At 38.6% G+C, this 18,239-nt stretch overlaps 1 protein-coding gene across 2 annotated transcripts in view; it reads left to right on the top strand.

Annotated features, from left to right (window-relative positions):
- The window catches only part of LOC106553055 (integrin beta-2), a 44,714-nt gene that overhangs the window by 21,308 nt on the left and 5,167 nt on the right, over positions 1 to 18,239 (top strand). For both annotated transcript variants that reach the window (XM_087716655.1, XM_087716656.1), the window contains exons 4-13: positions 970 to 1,150; positions 1,898 to 2,068; positions 3,719 to 3,960; positions 4,634 to 4,789; positions 5,938 to 6,033; positions 6,166 to 6,255; positions 8,581 to 8,721; positions 10,261 to 10,448; positions 13,460 to 13,704; positions 14,223 to 14,442. In XM_087716655.1, coding sequence (XP_087572781.1) covers positions 970 to 1,150; positions 1,898 to 2,068; positions 3,719 to 3,960; positions 4,634 to 4,789; positions 5,938 to 6,033; positions 6,166 to 6,255; positions 8,581 to 8,721; positions 10,261 to 10,448; positions 13,460 to 13,704; positions 14,223 to 14,442 — 1,730 coding nt within the window. The remainder of the gene's footprint in view (positions 1 to 969; positions 1,151 to 1,897; positions 2,069 to 3,718; positions 3,961 to 4,633; positions 4,790 to 5,937; positions 6,034 to 6,165; positions 6,256 to 8,580; positions 8,722 to 10,260; positions 10,449 to 13,459; positions 13,705 to 14,222; positions 14,443 to 18,239) is intronic.

Here is an 18,239-nt window from a genome sequence, read left to right as displayed (position 1 = left end):
TTGATTCCAGAAAGAATAATTATATTCAAAGGTCTTGTAAAAGGCTATTCTCAATAGACCAAAGAAATAATAATTGTTTTCTGCACACTTGGTATTTTAGCATAAATCCCATACATTTATATTTTCAACTACTTCTGATCATGCCCATCAAGGCTTTGGTAAATCGAAGATTCTAAACCATTTTTTACAAGAGAAAAATAAAAATAGCTCAGTCATACTGGAGCCATTGCAGAATTTCTTGCTAATGATATCAGCCAGTTTTTGGCAAATTTTGGCCAGTCTGTCAAAAGGGAAACATTTGGCATTAGCCCAATTTGGCATGCCTATGTTATTCTATGCAATTTAGGATATCTGAGGTATAGGTTTGCAAGGCAACATACTATTGACCACACCTCACTGACCAGGAGGCAGATGCAGAGGACCAATATATTCCGTAAATTAGGCTAGATGAAAAAGCACCCTCGAATAATGCAATCTCATCCCACTTCTTTATTGTTATCAAGGAAACTATATAGCCAAATCATTAAGTTCTAAGAACTGAGTTCAACTTGAAGTAGGTACTATGTTCATATTGCTGTGAAATACCAAGTGGATTAATTATTATTTAAGAAATAAATAGTCCCAATTCTACAAGTATTTCAAAGGCATGGCTCTTTGCTCAGATTTGATGAAAATAATTGACATCCATTTACTTTGTTTCTCTTGTTCCTATCTGGGTTTGTTTCTCTGCCATCATGTTTTGTAGTTTTATGCTTTTTTGTACTGTTACTTGTTTTTTAAATGTTTTAAATATTGGTGAACTGCCCATAGTTGCTGGGATGATGATAATGATCATAATAATGATGATGATTGTAAGACGTACGCCCTTTAACAATGAAATATTATTTTCCTCTATCTGAAATATATTAGGTCCACCCAATATCTCAAGCTTATTAATTGTTTTTATGTTTTGATTGTTATGAAACATAGAATTTCACAAAAGCAGGGGAACCAGATTCAGTTCGATGTGACACAAAGCAGCAGCTCCTTGAGAAGGGATGTGAAGGAAATATTATTTTCCCAGAAAACTTTATTGACCCAGTTTCTTCTGCTCAATCAAACACAAAGAAACAAATCTACCCAGAGGTGGTGCGATTGCATCTAAGACCAGGTATCTCAGAATCTGAACCCTCAAATTAGAAATTTAGGAAATGGCTAAAAGGATGATTGCAATTTTAGGATAGGAAGCATATGACACATGTGACTTTTCCCACCTCTTATCAGGCATTTTTAAAATAGAAAATTAGTATGATCCCACTTTTGATTTTTTTCTTACCCAAAACCTATGTTTAGACAACATGACTAACTATATTTTCCAAGGCAATTAATTCACCATGATAATTCATGATAATTCGAATGATAATTCAGACTAACTTCAATTCTATTGATTTCAATTTTTTACTTTAAAATTTCCTACTTTTCACCATAATAAAACACCATATGCATCTCTCAAAATATTTATGTCAGATCTGAGTATCGCATATAAACGTATGCAAATAAAAGAGAATGTGAGGTGTGTGTTTGTGTGTGTGTGTGTGTGTGTGTGTGTGCACGCATGCTTTCTGTTTCTCTACCAAATATTCCATATTCCCCTTTCATTCTGTACGTTTTTCACTTTGCTCCTCTGCTCCTACCCTCACAAACTCTACTAGTTAACTTCAGTGGTGCCTTCTTTATCATTCTGCCACAATTTGACCACTATGTTGATATATTCTGCCCTTTCATGTACTTTCATCGGTTTCTCACATATCTCACAATCTACTTACCCTACAGTCTCCTAGTTCAGAAAAGCATCACTAGCTTTGTGAGATGAGGTAAAATTGGAGCAGATGTTCAACATCTTCTCTTTTATCAATAGAACAACCTGCTGTTTTTAATGTGACATTCCAGCGTGGAGAAGATTACCCAATAGATCTCTATTATTTGATGGACCTCTCATTCTCTATGGCTGATGATCTGCAAACAGTGAAGAAATTAGGAGGAGATCTCCTTAAAGCTCTCCAGGGTATTACCAAACGAGCTCGGATAGGTATGTACATTATTCTAAAATATGCAACTGTCTTCTATCACTTTAGCTGATCTTAAAAAACATCTTAATAAGAAACATACTGGTACTCAACTAGTGCTCAATAAGACACCACTCTGGAACTCTACGGCTGTTGACATTACAACAATATATTCCAAGTGGTGATAGCACAAATGGCTTAATATTATTGATAAGAAAATGGCATGGCAGTGTCCATGAGTGACCAAGAACTAAGATTGACATAATTCTTATTTTTTCAAGTGTTTCCAGCTACTAAGATTCCACTGAGATATTCTATACTATGAGATGTATTTATCATATCTCAATTGACATCTCTTAATTTTGCAAGAAATAGCCATTTTCAGAATTTTAACATTAGATGAAAATATATTTTATAGCAAGCTTTCCTTTCTTTTGATTTGTGGGAATAAATGAGAGTAGGATTCTGGTGCAATAATTCTGTAAGGAAGGTATACATTATTTGGAGTTTTCTGGATTAGGGGCCTTCTATGCTACTATAGTTTCCACTCTTCAAGCCCTCAAATTTGGTCTCACAATGGTCTGCACTTGTCCCCACTTCAACCATTTTGAATAACCACCAAGGGTAACCAAAGAAAATGAGAGGGAATAGTATTCTGGTGGCAAGAGTGCCAAATCAACTACTTAATGGCACTGCATGTACTTGCCCCATCCTCACCTCAGAAGGATTATCTCCACAGTGAATAATAAGGTATATCCCTGGGTGAAACGCCCAGTGTGACAGTACCAAGATTTGTAATTTGTCAGCAATGGAGTAGTGGAAATATCAAAAGGAAGCCAGCCTGCCTCAAGCACCAAAGAGCTCCAACATTGCAATTTGTAAGTGGAAGTGACATTTGGGCTGGAAAAATACAGTGGCATGATAATATTGAGAGATCAGCACTGAAGTCTTTTGAGATAACTTTAAAAATCTCCTCCTTGCATTGTGCTGCAAACCAAGGTTCTACAAATAAGCTACAGGTTGAGAGAATTTAAGAAAGTGTTCCTCATACTACTAAATGAAATAGTGGAATTCACTTTTCCATGCTATGCTGAGAGCCTTCGACTTAAATGGTTTTAAAAGAATATTAGATAATTCATGGAGGATAAAGCTACAAATGGTTGGTAGACATTATATGCCTTTTCCAGGAGTTAGCATGGATTTGAATATCTGTTATCCTCATGTCCTTCTCTTAGATGTCCAATGAGATTTGACTGACTGTTGCAAGAAACAGAATGCTTGGCTAGGTAGGCCCTTAGTGCAGTCTAACCAAGCTCTTCTTAAGACAATTGGTATCTCCAAAACAAGTCTTTGAAGGACAAAAGTTAGTAGAAAATGAGAGGGAATAGTATTTCTAAGTGAAGGGAAAAGCATCATATCATTTCTGTTTTGCACAACAGCTGTGTACAAGGAAAATAGCTATTCCTTTACAAAAGATAAGATAAATATATATTTATCCAAATGTATCTGATTATTAAAGAATAATCCTTTATAATTTTAATAATTGTATGCATAGTCCTATTTTTCCCTATATTTTTATTTTTAATGATATTTTCCTGAAGTGGTTTATGGTTCTCCCATACCCACATTTATATTGAACAAGGTTGACTACTTTTCCTTAATATTTCCTTTAGGTTTTGGTGCCTTTGTGGATAAGACTGTCTTGCCATTTGTAAACACCCATCCAAAGAAGCTCCAGAATCCATGCCCAACCACAGAAATCAAGTGCCAGCCACCATTTGCTTTTAGGCATGTGCTTAGCCTCACTGATGATGTACAGAGTTTTCAAGAAGAAGTAGGGAAGCAGAACATATCAGGGAATCTTGATGCGCCAGAAGGAGGACTTGATGCCATGATGCAGGCTGCTGTCTGTGAGGTAAGTCCCACTACTGTATAGAAATAGAATTGATTAAGGAACTTTTTGGGTTAAAAATGGAAGATGGTTTCATTAATTTATTATTTCCAGTATATGCTACTTTTCCACAAATTCTATACAAATGATTTTTCTGTTCAGGCCCATATAAATGCTGCTATTGACATGACACTAGTTATTAAAACTAATATTTGTCTTCTGCCTGGTCTGATTTTTCACCTGAAATGAACTAAAAGAAGCCAAAATATTTGACTTCAAATATCATGTCTTACTGTTTCTTTAAGGCTTCTTAAGATTATGACATTAACAGTATAAAAATTATTAGAAAGTAAATTCTTTTTATGGTACCTGAGATGGGGTTGCTCTGTTCTTGGTTTAAACAAACACACATGCCTCACTTTTTTTTCATATCTCTGCCACTAAATCCAGCCTTGGGGTAAGTCAGGAAAAATAAATTTTCACGAAGAACACTTTTGGTGGAAGATATCAGGAAGGAAAATGCTGAATATTCTTCCTTAGCAGCCGGACAGGTGCCTGTTAAAGCTGTGACACTAAATAGGCTTGCCTGTTTTAGATAAAAAAAATGATTGATTCATCATGTTCCTTTCTGCATCAATGATTTTGTAAATTTTTATAATTTCTACTGCTTTAAAATTTGTTTTGCTTTAAAATCCAGAATATAATTGGCTGGAAGAATGTGACTCGCTTATTGGTCTACACAACAGATGATGGTTTTCATTTTGCTGGGGATGGTAAGCTTGGAGCCATCTTAACACCTTTTGATGGACAATGTCACTTGGAAGACAATATGTACAAAAAAAGCAACGAATATGTAAGTATACAAGTAGCTGTCAGCTAGCACTGCTATATAATAAAGTTTTCTTTTTCAATTTAGAAGTAGACTTGAAAACAGCAGCTGGCCTGCACTATTTGCCCTCTAGAAATGAGAATCAAGATGCCAATCATTTTGACAATAAAAACATCATTTACCAAATTATTTGCAATCCAATAAGCAATAATTATATTAAGAGCAATATTTTATATTGTTTTATTTGCATCTAATTACACAATTGTATATTTATTTATTTCTATTATATATTTAGAGTAATATGTACTGTACTTGTACCTCCAAGTATGCACACACACACCAACATACAAAGTGTGCTACCTACAAGAAATCCATGGAATAAAAAAGAACAAACAAAACATTAAAATGTAGTAAGGCTATAAACATGTCAACAATTATTATAAAGAAGACGTGCCAAACTTGTGTGAACACAGAAGCTATTTGTGTTCATTAAAGCTGTACAGGATTTTTCAGGCTTCCCTTCTGGAAGCCTGGGGGGAAAAATGAGTGGCTTTAATGAATAGCTGAAAGTGGCTGCTCTGTCCGCAGCACTTCTTCTAAGCCCTATGAACAGTAAGCATGCCCACTACAAACTCATTGTTCTGTTGGCCGTCCCATAACCCCTTTTGAAGAAAGGATGGCAAATGACAGAAGACCTTGATTGTTTAGGCAAGAGTAGTGAGGGTCAGATTCTCAGAGTGATCATCTGTAAACCAAGAGGTCTCATAATCTGATCTTCTGTTACTCAAAGCCAGGATTGCTCTCAGAGTGATGCTGCTTGAACTACCAGTCACATGACATGGTGCAAAAGAGAGACAGAATAAAATAGTGGAATGCAATAGGGCATCCATACAATTATGAATGCAGTAAGTAAGCATTCAGCCATTATTCCATTTTTTTCTATCTCAGTGGGCTTTTGTGGCAAGAAAAAGTGGGAGGAGAAAAACAAGTGGGAAAATATAAGAGTCGTACAATGGTAAGTAAACAGTACCTGTATGGCCCAAATTAAAACAATTCAGGCTGAGACTGAAGAAGGGTGGTTTCCTGTCCAAAAGCTAAGTCAGAATTGGTGAATGGGTTAGATTATCATCTGTGTTGAACTGAGTTGTCACACCATTTTCTTGGTTCCATAGGATTATCCTTCTGTTGGTCAGTTGATACAAAAACTTAAAGAAAAGAAAATCCAGCCCATTTTCGCTGTTACCAGAAGAGTCTATGATACATATGAAGTAAGTAAATCTCCAATAAAATAGAAGATTTTATAAATTGTGTCACATGAACAAAGCAAATGTTATTATGGTATCATGCTGCATGAAAGCTCATAAGATAATGCTTTTGGCATATTTGTTTTTTACTGGTAGAAACTGAGCAAGATGATACCCAAGTCTGCTGTAGGACAACTGCAGGAGGATTCAAATAATATAGTTCAACTCATCCAGGGTGCTTATAATGTAAGTGTTATTAATAGTATTATCTTACTTAAGTCCACTTCTAGCTCATAGGCTAGTATATATGATTTCTGGAAGCTGCCTGCAGCTCAACACATGTCTCTAGTCATCACTGACTTCCAAGCAGGCTGACAACCTACTTACTTACTGGCAAGCTGCAGAAGATCATTCTTGCAGTGAAGAAACAGAAAATCTTGTGGTTTCTCATTTTCTCCCAGTCTAGTTCTGGGAGACTAATATATTTTGTCAGTGTTGGGAATTTTAAAATAAAAACATAATAGCTTCCCCTTCCCTCCCCATCTAAGAGCTTAAAGTTAGTCTATGTATGCATAGGAAGTTCTTTTTTAAAAATAAAATGTGTATTGTTTTTGAAATAACAATAAAAAAGAAAAGGAACAAATCCAAAAGGATATGCATTACTATATCAAAAGGCTGCATAAACAAATACATAATAAATGCTTAAAATAAATACAAAAACATAACAGAAAAAGCTAAAGTAAAGAGCTACAATTCTCTATGTAATTATTTAATACAAACATTATTTGTATTGGATAATTGTAGTATATATGCGGGGTGTGTGTAAGGAAGATCTATGTGTGGATTTGCATGCATCCATCATGCATAGGTGCGGCCCCAAATAATTTGGTGTGGTCCTTGCAGCGAAAAAGAGTGCTAAATCAGCTATTTATTTAACCCCTTTGAAATATATTTTAATTCCTAAGAAAGTATCAGCAGAAGAAATAAAAGCAAAACAACTGTTGACTACGATAGCTGTAGCTGAGCTGACCATTTTGCTTGCCAGGCCAGAGAATAATATATTCATTACAGGGAGAGAAAATCCAGCCATCTTCCAGAAAAAAAAATGTTGCTGTGACTGCCTCTTGGTTTGGGAGACTACTACTTTGTGTAAGAAAGTAGCAGTCAGCTCAGGGGTGGGTTCCTGCCAGTTCTAACCTCTTCTATAGAAGAAGTTCCACAAATCTACAGTGCCATTTAGAACCGGTTCCAGCTCCCTCTCCCTCCCTGTCCACACATCATCAAGATGAAGAGCGAGAGGAGGAATTCTGGGAGTTGAAGTCCACAAGTCTTAAAGCTGTCAAGTTTGAACACCCTGGGGGTTTTTTTCTAAAGGTTTAGGGGTGCAAGGGTCATGTAATTGACAGCTTTAAGACTTGCACACTTCAATGCCAAAAGTTCATGAGCCAACATGACTGGAGGAGGAATTCTGGGAGTTGAAATCCACAAGTCTTAAAGCTGTCAAGTTTGAACACCCCTGGGGTTCTTTTTTCTAAAGGTTTAGGGGTGTAAAGATCTTGTAACTTGACAGCTTTAAGACTTGCGTGCTTCAAATGCCAGAGTTTCTGAGCCAACATTTTTGTTGCTAAACAAGAGCATTGTTAAGTGAGTTTCACCACATTTTACAAGTTGGCCATGTCCACCCAGTCACATGGCCAGCAAGCCACTCCCACCCAGTCACATGGCTGGAAAGCCACTCCCACAAAGCAGGCCACACCTACAGAAGAGGTTCTAAAAAATTTTGAAACCCACCACTGCTGAGCCTGCAATACTGCATTCTAATAACTGCGCCACCACAGAGTAGATATATATGTACCACTTTGATGGGAAGGTAACAGCATTCTGTGAGCCTTTGGTATATAGCCATGCTGGCCACATGACCACGAAAGTGTCTTGGGACAACACTGGCTTTCTCGACCAAGAAACGAAGTTGAGCTCTGCACCCTAGAATCAGATACAACTGGACAGGGAAACCTTTACCTTTACCTTATAACACGGGTGTTAAATTTGATTGTGTCATGGGCTGGATCCAGAGGTGGTATTCAGCAAGTTCTGACTTGTACTGGAGAACCGGTAGCGGAAATTTTGAGTAATTTGGAGAACCAGTAAATACCACCTCTGACTGGCCCCGCCCCAATCTATTCTCTGCCTCCTGAGTCCCAGCTGATTGGGAGGGAATGGGAATTTTGCAGTAACCTTCTCCTGGAGTGGGGAGGGAATGGAGATTTTACAATATCCTTCCCCTGCCACGCCCACCAAGCCACGCCCACAGAACCGGTAGTTAAAAAAAATTTGAATCCCACCACTGAGTCCGCTGTATCAGTGGATCATCAGTGGACCATCACTTACAATAAGATATGTCTTCAAAATGAGAGACACCAAAATTCTTTGGGGTTGATTAATTTTATTTTTATTCTATATGTAAGAAGTGTATCATTTTGAACTTAATAATATCCTGTTTTTCTTCCTCTGAATGCAGTAATAAGACACTGCTTCTTGTCTTTCATCAAGTTTATTTTTATTTCATTTTAGGATTTATCTTCCAAAATTATTTTAGAACACAGCTCTGTGCCAAGCTCTATCAAAATCTCATATGATTCCTTCTGCCTTAATCAAATACATACAAAGAACCAAGAAAGAGGGGAATGTGACAATGTAAAAATAAATGATAAGGTAGGGGGTAACTCATACATTGTTTCTGTTGAAAAGTATTTTGACTGTAGTGTACATGGAAAGAAAAGGCTAGTTTCTCCATTACCAGAAGCATTTATGTCCAAAAAGTTTTTCATTTATTTACATGCTAATGTATTTTGTAAGCCTGTTCCCGAAAGCTAAAGATTCCATTGAAAACTTTTTTTTCTTTGAACTTAAAAGATACTATGCTCCACTCAAATCCTTCCCATTCCTTCTTTAAGAAAAAAAAACAATGAAATTGACATAAAATTGTGGGACCCCCTTTCTTAAACGATATGCCTGAATCCAAGGGACAGATTCTTGACAGAATGTTACATCTGGAGACAATCTTCATTGAAGTTGCTTTTGTATACGTTTAGTACAGAGGTGGGTTGCTGCTGGTCTCTCCCTCCCTCCCTCCCTCCCTCCCTCCCTCCCTCCCTCTCTCTCTCTCTCTCTCTCTCTCTCTCTCTCTCTCTCAATGGTTACTAGAAGATCATTCTCTGACTACTTGTATGAGGGTCCAAACACAGGAAGCATACTATCTCCATAGATCTTCAACTTTGTAAGTGGCCCATTGAGACAGATGTACCTCTAGAAAGATAGTCTTGTAATGTATTGTAAACAGGAGTGACAATAATGTTCAACTTCAGCCCTCATGCAAGGCCAATAGAAATAATCTCTTACTAACTTAAAAGTTCTCTCTGGTCCCAAATCACCATGGTCATTATGTAAATCATCGAGCACTGTCTCTCTATGCTTTTCAGTTGGAAACAATTGCCATTTATCTTCAGAACTATCTTAGGGGACACCACATTGTATAGTTGCAATTGATCCCATTCCTTATGCAACAGTTGGGCTTCCTTCAGTAAATCGGTCAGCAAAACTGTCAGCTGGTCACTCTTTAGGGCCTTCATAGTCAAGTCGTACAAGGAGGTCTTCAGCTTGATCTTTCCTCAAATCTTTCTTTATAAGAACAGGTAGACCTCCATCTCTCACTTGTATTGGATTGCAATATAGCTTGGGGGCACATATGGCAATGACCCAAATAGCTTCTGCCCCTATTGCTCCTCTAGTTCAATGTTCAACTGCTTGGCACAGGGCTTGTATAACCTCTGGTGTCAATTATTCATCAGCAGTGGCTTTAGAGTTGTAAGTCCTTCTTGATAGGTTGTCTGAATCGCTTTTTTCCATTCCTGGTCAATGCTTTAAACTGAAGTGGAATCTAAAAGGGGCAGCCAACCATTGATGTCCTCTGGCATCAAGTTTTGGTTATTAGGTTATTAGGTCCTTAGGTTACTAATTTGGAGCTTTACCAACAATAGTATTTCCAAAGTTCATATGTCTCTGTTGTAAATATCTTTGCAACATCTATTGTTGAATAATCCTTGACAACACAGCATTTTATTTAACCAAATGATATTCATAAAAATAATTTGTAAATAATTAGATAAATAGTTAATGAAATACAATGTCTCTACTAATTATTTTAAATGTCATTTGAGATTAGATGGGGCAATCATCTTTTTTTTCTTACAGATTACCTTCCAAGTGCAAATTACAGCAACATCGTGCATTAAAAATCAGACTTTTACTCTGCAGCCCCTTGGTTTCACAGACTTGACCACTGTACATATATACAGTCGGTGCAACTGTGAATGTGACGAGGAGTTACCAAATGAATCTGATTGCAATGGACAGGGGAATATAAACTGTGGGATTTGCAGGTAATCTAACTATTAGACTACCTGTTAGGTAGTCCTCAGGTTATGACAGCGATTGAGCACCAGTTTGGTCTAATGTTTAAGGCACAGTTTAGAAAGCAGAAACCATACATTCAAGTCCGCTCTAGCCATGAAAACCAGACGGGTGACATTGGTCTCTTAGCCCACATCATCTGACAGGGTTATTGTTGTGTGGAGGAAGGTGTGTTTGATATGTCTTTAGAATTTCTGTGTTAACCAAAGCAGTCACATAGTGCAACATCATATTGCTGTATTGCTTAGTGACAGCAGTCTCAATAGGTGCAGTTGCCATTGTAATTCCAGGACTATTTAGGTCATTAAGCATGAAGAGGTGGGAATTCTGGGCAAGGAGTACAGGGTGATGCACAGATGTCATGAGGCAGTGTGCAGATACTGCTGGCAGTTGATATACACTGTGTGTGCTGGCAGGTGTGTAAGGGAGTGTGTGCTATGGATTATGGGGTCCCTGGAACTATGTGAGCTTGATTGTTCTCTTGCAGACATTTCATTACCAAACTAGGCAACATCATCAGTGCGAGAAGGTAGTGGAAATTGCTCTCATTTGAAATATTAGTGGCTAACCCTATCAGTGTTGGTGGGAATGGTCTTGGTGGTTCCTTGATTAGGCTGTTATTTACCGTTAGCTTAGTGTTTGACTGAGTTGGTGGTGTCTTGATTGAGATATTATTTATTTCTTGATTGTTGGTTTAGTATTAATCTTGGTAATAATCCCTGCTCATCTGGCTTGCTGGTGATGAGGTGTTTGGGTCTTTTTAGCTTTTTGATTGTCTCTTTTGAATTTGTATGTATATGCTGTTTGTGTCTATGTACTATTGATATCTGATTTGTCATTGTCAGGGTTCCTGGAATTCTCTAGCATTTTTTGACTTGGCTTGGTCTAGGATATTCAGTTTCCCAATTGAAACCATGGTTTAGTCTGTCTATGTGTTGTAAAAAAATAAGGAGTTTTCATCATGTCTTCTGAATGTTAGTTGGTGTTCATAGATGTATCTGCTAGTCTTCTGCCTATTCAGTAATGAATTCAATTTGCAGTTTAGTTTTCCTTTTTCTAGCATTTCTCCAGGAAGTAACCTTCATGGGTTTTTTTGGCCCTTCTCTGTGTTCTGGTGTCATGTTCTATTCTAATTGTTCCTTGAGGTTTTGCACACAGTGTGCTGATATTTGTTTAGTCTGAGGTGGGCAACCATGATCATGAGCTATATAATTTTCTGCTTACTTTCTTGGGCTATTTTCCATCCAGCTGTAAAGTTTATTAGAGATTTGTATTTCACCCTGGTGGCCAGGGCATGTACCTGGAACCATGAACACCATTAGTTTAGTTTAGTTTAGTTTAGTTTAGTTTAGTTTACTTTAATAAGATTTGTATGCCGCCCACTCCCTTGGGACTCTGGGCGGCTTACAGGCAAGGTAAAAAGAAACATTTAAAAGTTAAAGATAAGAAGATACAAATTAAAATTCCACATCATGCATTCCGTCTAAGTGGGGCTGGATATTGATCAACAGCCCCAGGCCTACCGGAACAGCCAGGACTTGGTGGCTGTACGGAAGGCCGGGAGAGTGGTAAGGGTCCGGATCTCTACGGGTAGATCGTTCCACAGGGCCAGCGCAGCTATAGAGAAGGCCCTCCCCCGGGGGGGCGCCAGCCGGCATTGTCCAGTCGACGGCACCCGGAGGAGGCCCAACTTGTGCGATCTTGTTGGTCGTTGGGAGGTAAGTACCAACACAGACAAAGCAAGCCACTAGTGCATAAAAGAGAGCAAACCCCACTCCCTTCTGGTACTGATGTTACCTTCAAGCAGACATTTAGTAATGAAACGTCTGTAAGAAAACCAAGTCCAGAGAGCACCAGATACCTCACAGATCTACGCTGATGTACACATATTGTCTTTTATTGCTATGGAGTATCTCAAACTTCTCAAACATAAGAGCTCCTCATGGAGGAAAAAGTGACAGGAGGAACTTGTGAGAGTAAGTTGCAACCTTCCCTCCTCACTAACCTGTTGACTTCGTTGTGGGAAGCCAGCAAGGAAGGTTGCAAATGGTGATCATATGATTATTGGGTGGGGGAGGGCTGTAATGGCCAGAACCTCAAGAAACAGTTTTAAGTACCTCTTGTTCAGTGCCATGGTAACTTTGAATGGTCACTGAAAAAGTTATTGTAATTTAAGGACTATATTTTTATGCAGTTTGTCTATTTAAAAAAACTGTTCTCATAGGAAAAAGAAATGCCTGCTTGAATTTTTCAAGGCAAGGAACTTAACTTGAGAACAATAAATAGTAATAAAAAACATTTTTGGGAGGACTCATGGTCTCCCAGTTTCTAGACTAATGCCTTAACCCAGTGTTTCTCAACCTTGGGAAACAACCAGTACAGCTGGCTGGGGAATTCTGGGAGTTGAAGTCCCCAGGACTTAAAGTCGCCAAGGTTGAGAAACACTGCCTTAACCATTACATCAAACTGGCTCTCTGAGTACCTGCCTAGCAAGTATTTCACACTGAATTATTTTTTTTATCAAATTCACAAATCTTCTGGGTATTTTTTTTATTTTTTAACACATACATACTATACAGAAACTTTTTAAAAATGTAAAACATAAACTTATGAAACAAAGTGGAAATAAAAAAGTCTGATTGTATATATTTAGAAATGTAATACTTGCCTAAAGCCTTTGTGATTGTTGCAAGTGAATTCAAATAGCAGTTTACTAACCTGAGGAGAATTATGTAATCTGAGCAGCAGAGGCATCTATGGGCTGGTCTAAAAAGAAATTCGTTATGTAATTCTATGCCTCTCCATCCAGAAGTAAAATCCAGTGGGAATCCTTCTTTGATGAGTATATATGGATGTAGACTGTATAGTAACAGATTATAAATATAGGTAAAGGAAACTGTAGTTGAAAATAAGGACGATCATGCTAATGTTGCTTCCTAACGCTATTCTTTGATGTTGAATATTTCTTCTCTTATGCCAGGTGCAATGCTGGCTATGTTGGAAAGAATTGTGATTGTAAAACTGGAGGTAAAACCAGCAAGGAACTGGAAAAAAGTTGTCGAAAGGACAATTCTTCAGTCATTTGTTCTGGCTTGGGAGATTGTGTATGTGGACAATGTATTTGCCATACTATGGCAGATACCCAGAAGCATATTTATGGTCCCTTCTGTGAATGTGATAACATAAACTGTGAACTTCACAATGGTCAAGTGTGTGGAGGGAAAGGTAAGTGACTGATGAAAGCTGAATATGAAAATGCCAAATTTATCTCCTCTTGCCTTTGATACTATTATTCCAGACATTTTACTATAAGCTGTAAACATGATTCCCATGTTATTTTTCTGCATTTTACAAAGAGCTGTATAAATAACACTTTGATCCACACTGTATAATTGGGAAGTAAATCAGCTGATAACCATATACCTGGGATGAATTGTTGTGTTTCTGTAATTAAATATTGACCATTTCCTTTAGAATATTGCTTAACTCAGTTTTTGAACATCCAATTTGCCAAGGACAACCTGTTCTTGCATTGAGGGTCACTGCAGTGTTTTTCATATAATGCCCAAAATTCCAGGGCTTCTGTACTTGAAGTGTGCCACTTGGGAATGGTTGGCCATCTGCCGCAAACTGCTGGTCTGCATTTTAATTTAATAATCCTTTCTAGATAATGTGAGTGTTATATGTCAATGAAGATGCAAAGAAATGCTTTTGGTCCTAACCTCTCCAGTTTCTCTTTTCAGATAGAGGTTCTTGTGACTGTGGGAAATGTAAGTGTACTGCACAATATGATGGCACTGCCTGTCAGTGCCAATCTTCAACAGAAAAATGCAAGAATAAGAATGGGAACGTGTGCAGTCTCCGTGGGCAATGTCAGTGCAATACATGCAAGTGTAATGGACGCTATCAGCCCCCTCTCTGTGAGGAGTGCCCAAGTTGCCCGTCTCCCTGTGCCAGATATATGTAAGTGATATGCAGGAATTGTCCACTTTGATACAACGCCTTATCATCACTTAATTTCACTTTGCTACTTGTAAGGTATGGATCAATCAGTCTGACATCAATACCTGGAAGATTCTGGAAAAAATAATCAAATACTTAAAAGCCAGCAAAGCTATTACTGGAAGCCAACATGAGTTTGTGAAAAAGAGATAATGCCAGACAAATTTTAGTGCATTATTTAACAAAATAACTAAATTAGAGGACTAACACAATGCTACAGCCATAGTATACTTGGACTTCAGTAAAGCACTTGACAAAGTAGACCACAACCTACTTCTTGGTAAAATAGAAAAATGAGGGATTAATAGCATCCGCCTGATGGATTCATAATTGACTAACCAACCACATTCAACATGCCATCCTCAATGGAACTAGATTTAAGGTTCTGTCTTAGACCCAGTATTCTCCAACATTTTCATAAACGATTTCGATGAGAGGATAGAAGGGTAACTCATCAAATCTACAAATGACATCAAGCTGACAGGAATAGGCAGCACTTTAGAAGATAGGCTCAAAATCCAGAAGGATCTTGACAGACTCGAATGCTGGGCCCTATCCAACAAAATACAATTCAGTGGTGAGAAAAGTTAGGTTTTATACTTAGGGAAGGAAAATCAAATGTACAGATAAAGAAAAGGTGGCACCGGGCAGTAACTGTGAGAGGAATCTAAGAGTCCTAATGGACAACCACTTAAATGTGAGGCAGCAGTGTGCTGCCAAAAAAGGCAATGTAATTTTAGGCTGCATCAACAGAGGGATAGTATCAAGATCACATGTAGTGTTAATACCATTTTATACTGCTTTGGTGAAACCCCACTTGGAATACTGCATCCAGTTTTGGTCACTATGGTAGAAAAAAGTTGTTGATACTCTAGAAAGAATACAGAGAAGGACAACAAAGATAATTATGGAGCTGGAGGCTAAATCATGAGAAACAATTGCAGGAACTGGGTATGTCTAATCTAACGAAAGGATGGACAAGGGATGATATGATATGAGAGCAGTCTTTCAATACTTAAGGAGCTGTCATAGAGAAGAGGTGGTTAACTTATTCTTCAAAGCACCTGAGATCAAGACAAGAAGTAACCAATGGAAATTTATTAAGGAGAGATGTAATTTCAAACTAAGGACAAATTTCCTGACAGTGGGAATAATTAATCAATGTAATGGCTTTCCACCAGAGGTTGTGGATGCCTCAACACTGGAAGTTTTGAAGGAAAAAAAAGAACAGCCTTTTCTCCAGAATGGTATAGGATCTCCTACTTGAACAGGGAGTTGGACTAGAAGACCTCCAAATCCCTTCCAACTGTTATTCTGTAGTAATGGGATCCTAAAGGAATATGGCATCTTATTCCATGACTTCTAGATTTACTTAGGGGTCTTTGTAGAAGGTCACTGTCTGTCAGGTGTCCTCTGTTCAAAACTCAAGAAAGAAAACCCCCAACTCCATTGATTTAGAGAAGAGGTACATTTACTAAGTTTGAAGTGATAAGCAGCGAAAGCAAGGCAAGCGAAAGTTGCAGATTGAAAGTCACCCCAAAACCCTCCCCCCCCAGGGTCCAGCACTGTGAGTCCATTCATTGTCTAGTATGAGCAGAGGCGGCCCAGATCGAGCAAACTGGTAGTAGCAATGGCGAGAGGCTCTTCCCACTTGCCCAGATGCTTCTGCACATGCATGAGCACGCCCAAACTGGTAGTAAAAAAAAATTGCAACCCTCCACTGAGTATATAAGGTTGTGGAAAAGCTCATCTTCAGGTATTTTTCCCATTTGGAATCCCAGGATGGTTGGCCTTGAGAGAGTATAAACACCTCCCTTCAGCAGTGCCATATTTCATGAGTGCAAACCTCCCTTTCAGTTCTCAAGGGACTACACCAGCTCACTTTCCCATCCCAAATACCCGAGGCCTCCCTCCCCATTACTATGAGAGCCAATACCAAGCATGCTGAAGAAACCCATGCTGGAGATCCAGCTGACACTGTCAGAAATCCTTTGAGAGTAAAAGTATCCAAAATAAAATTGAGACATGGGGAGCTGCAGCAAACATTTTGCTTGCACACTTATTTCCTTTAGTGTTGCTGTAAAGAGAAATTGGGCTACTATCATTTATTTTTTAGATTATATCTGACTTTTCAGTACAAAGAAAAATACTGTAGCTAGTCTTCATAAGTTCACTGTTTGTTAAACTAGATTACATATTAAAATTAGCTAGAGTTTAAGGTTTGGAAACTTATTTAAATTATAATTAATTATCCTACTTCAGACATATTTTGCAAACATGAAGGTTTCTGGAAAAGATTTGAATGCTGGGAAAGATGGAAAGAAAGAGAAGAACAGGATAACTAGTAGCAAGATGGATCAGGTTAGAGAAAGATTATCATAGAGAAAATATGTGTGGTTGCCAAGAGTTGACATAGGCTTGATAGCATAGTCTAGTTAATAGTTAATCAAAAAGATTAATAGTAGAAAAGATATTCTTCAGAATAACAGGAAAACAGTGTTGGAAGGGACCTTAGAAGTCTTCTAGTCCAACCCTCTGCTCAAGGCGACTTTATTCCATTTTGGACAAATGGCTGTCTAATATCTTTAAAACCTCCAGTGATGGAGCACCCACAACTTCTGGAGGCATGTCGTTCCACTGATTAATTGTTCTAACTGTTAGGAAATTTCTCTTAGTTCTAGAGCTGTGACGGCAAACCTATGGCACTTGTGCCACCGGTGGCATGCAGAGCCCTCTCTGCGGGCACGGGAGCAGTCATTCCAGCTCAGCTCCAATGTGCACATATGTGCTCTTCCTGCTGGCCATCTGGTTTTTAGGTCTCTGCCACACATGCACCGGGGTGTGTGCGCATGCGGGAGACATGTGTGTATACACAGGATGCAGGGGCGTGAGGATAAGTGGGAGGTGCATATGAGGGTCATGCATGCATGGGGGGGCAGGAAAAGCATGGGTAATGCACACATGCATGAGGGGTAGGGGAGCATGAGGGGGTCGCACATGCATGCGCGAGGGCAGGGGACTGTGGGTGCATTGCATTATGGATGTATACACGTGCACGCGCTTTCGGCATGCGGCGACAAAAAGGTTAGCCGTTACTGTTCTAGAGAGATGTTCAGTTAGGAAATCACTCTTAGTTCTAGATACGTTTCCATCCATTGCTTCTTCTCCTGCATTCAGGTCCTTTGGAGAATAAGTCAACCCCCTTTTCTCTGTGGTAAACCCTTGGATATTGGAACACTGTTATTATTATTATTATTATTATTATTATTATTATTATTATTATTATTATTATTATTATTATTAGAATTTGTAGGCCGCCCTTTTCCCTGAGGGGACTCAGGGCGGCTCACATAAAACTGGGAAGGGGGAAATACAAACATCAAGATAGAGACATATAATAAAATGGTAGGCAACATACATTCATCATTTGGGAGGGGTAACTGTCCTTATCCCCAGGCCTGACGGGCGAGCCAGTTCTTCAAGGCTGTGCGGAAGGCTTGGACGGTGGAGAGGGTACGAATCTCCACGGGGAGCTCGTTCCAAAGGGCCGGGGCTACTGCTGAGAAGGCCCTCCTCCTTGTGGTTGCCAGCCGACATTGGCTGGCCGATGGAATACGGAGGAGGCCTAGTCTATGAGATCTTATTGGTCGCAGGGATGTAATTGGCAGAAGGCGGTCTCTCAAGTTATCATGTCACCCTTTGTCCTTCTCTTCATTAGCTATCAGTTAAATGCTTTGAATAAATTTTACAGTATCAAT

This window comes from Thamnophis sirtalis, unplaced genomic scaffold, assembly GCF_051295495.1.
Source record: "Thamnophis sirtalis isolate CommonGarterSnake01/CBP01778 unplaced genomic scaffold, rThaSir2_p1.2 scaffold_5, whole genome shotgun sequence".
NCBI lineage: Eukaryota > Metazoa > Chordata > Lepidosauria > Squamata > Natricidae > Thamnophis > Thamnophis sirtalis.
Note: the sequence above shows the minus strand (reverse complement) of the source record. Positions and strands in the feature narration are given on the sequence as shown.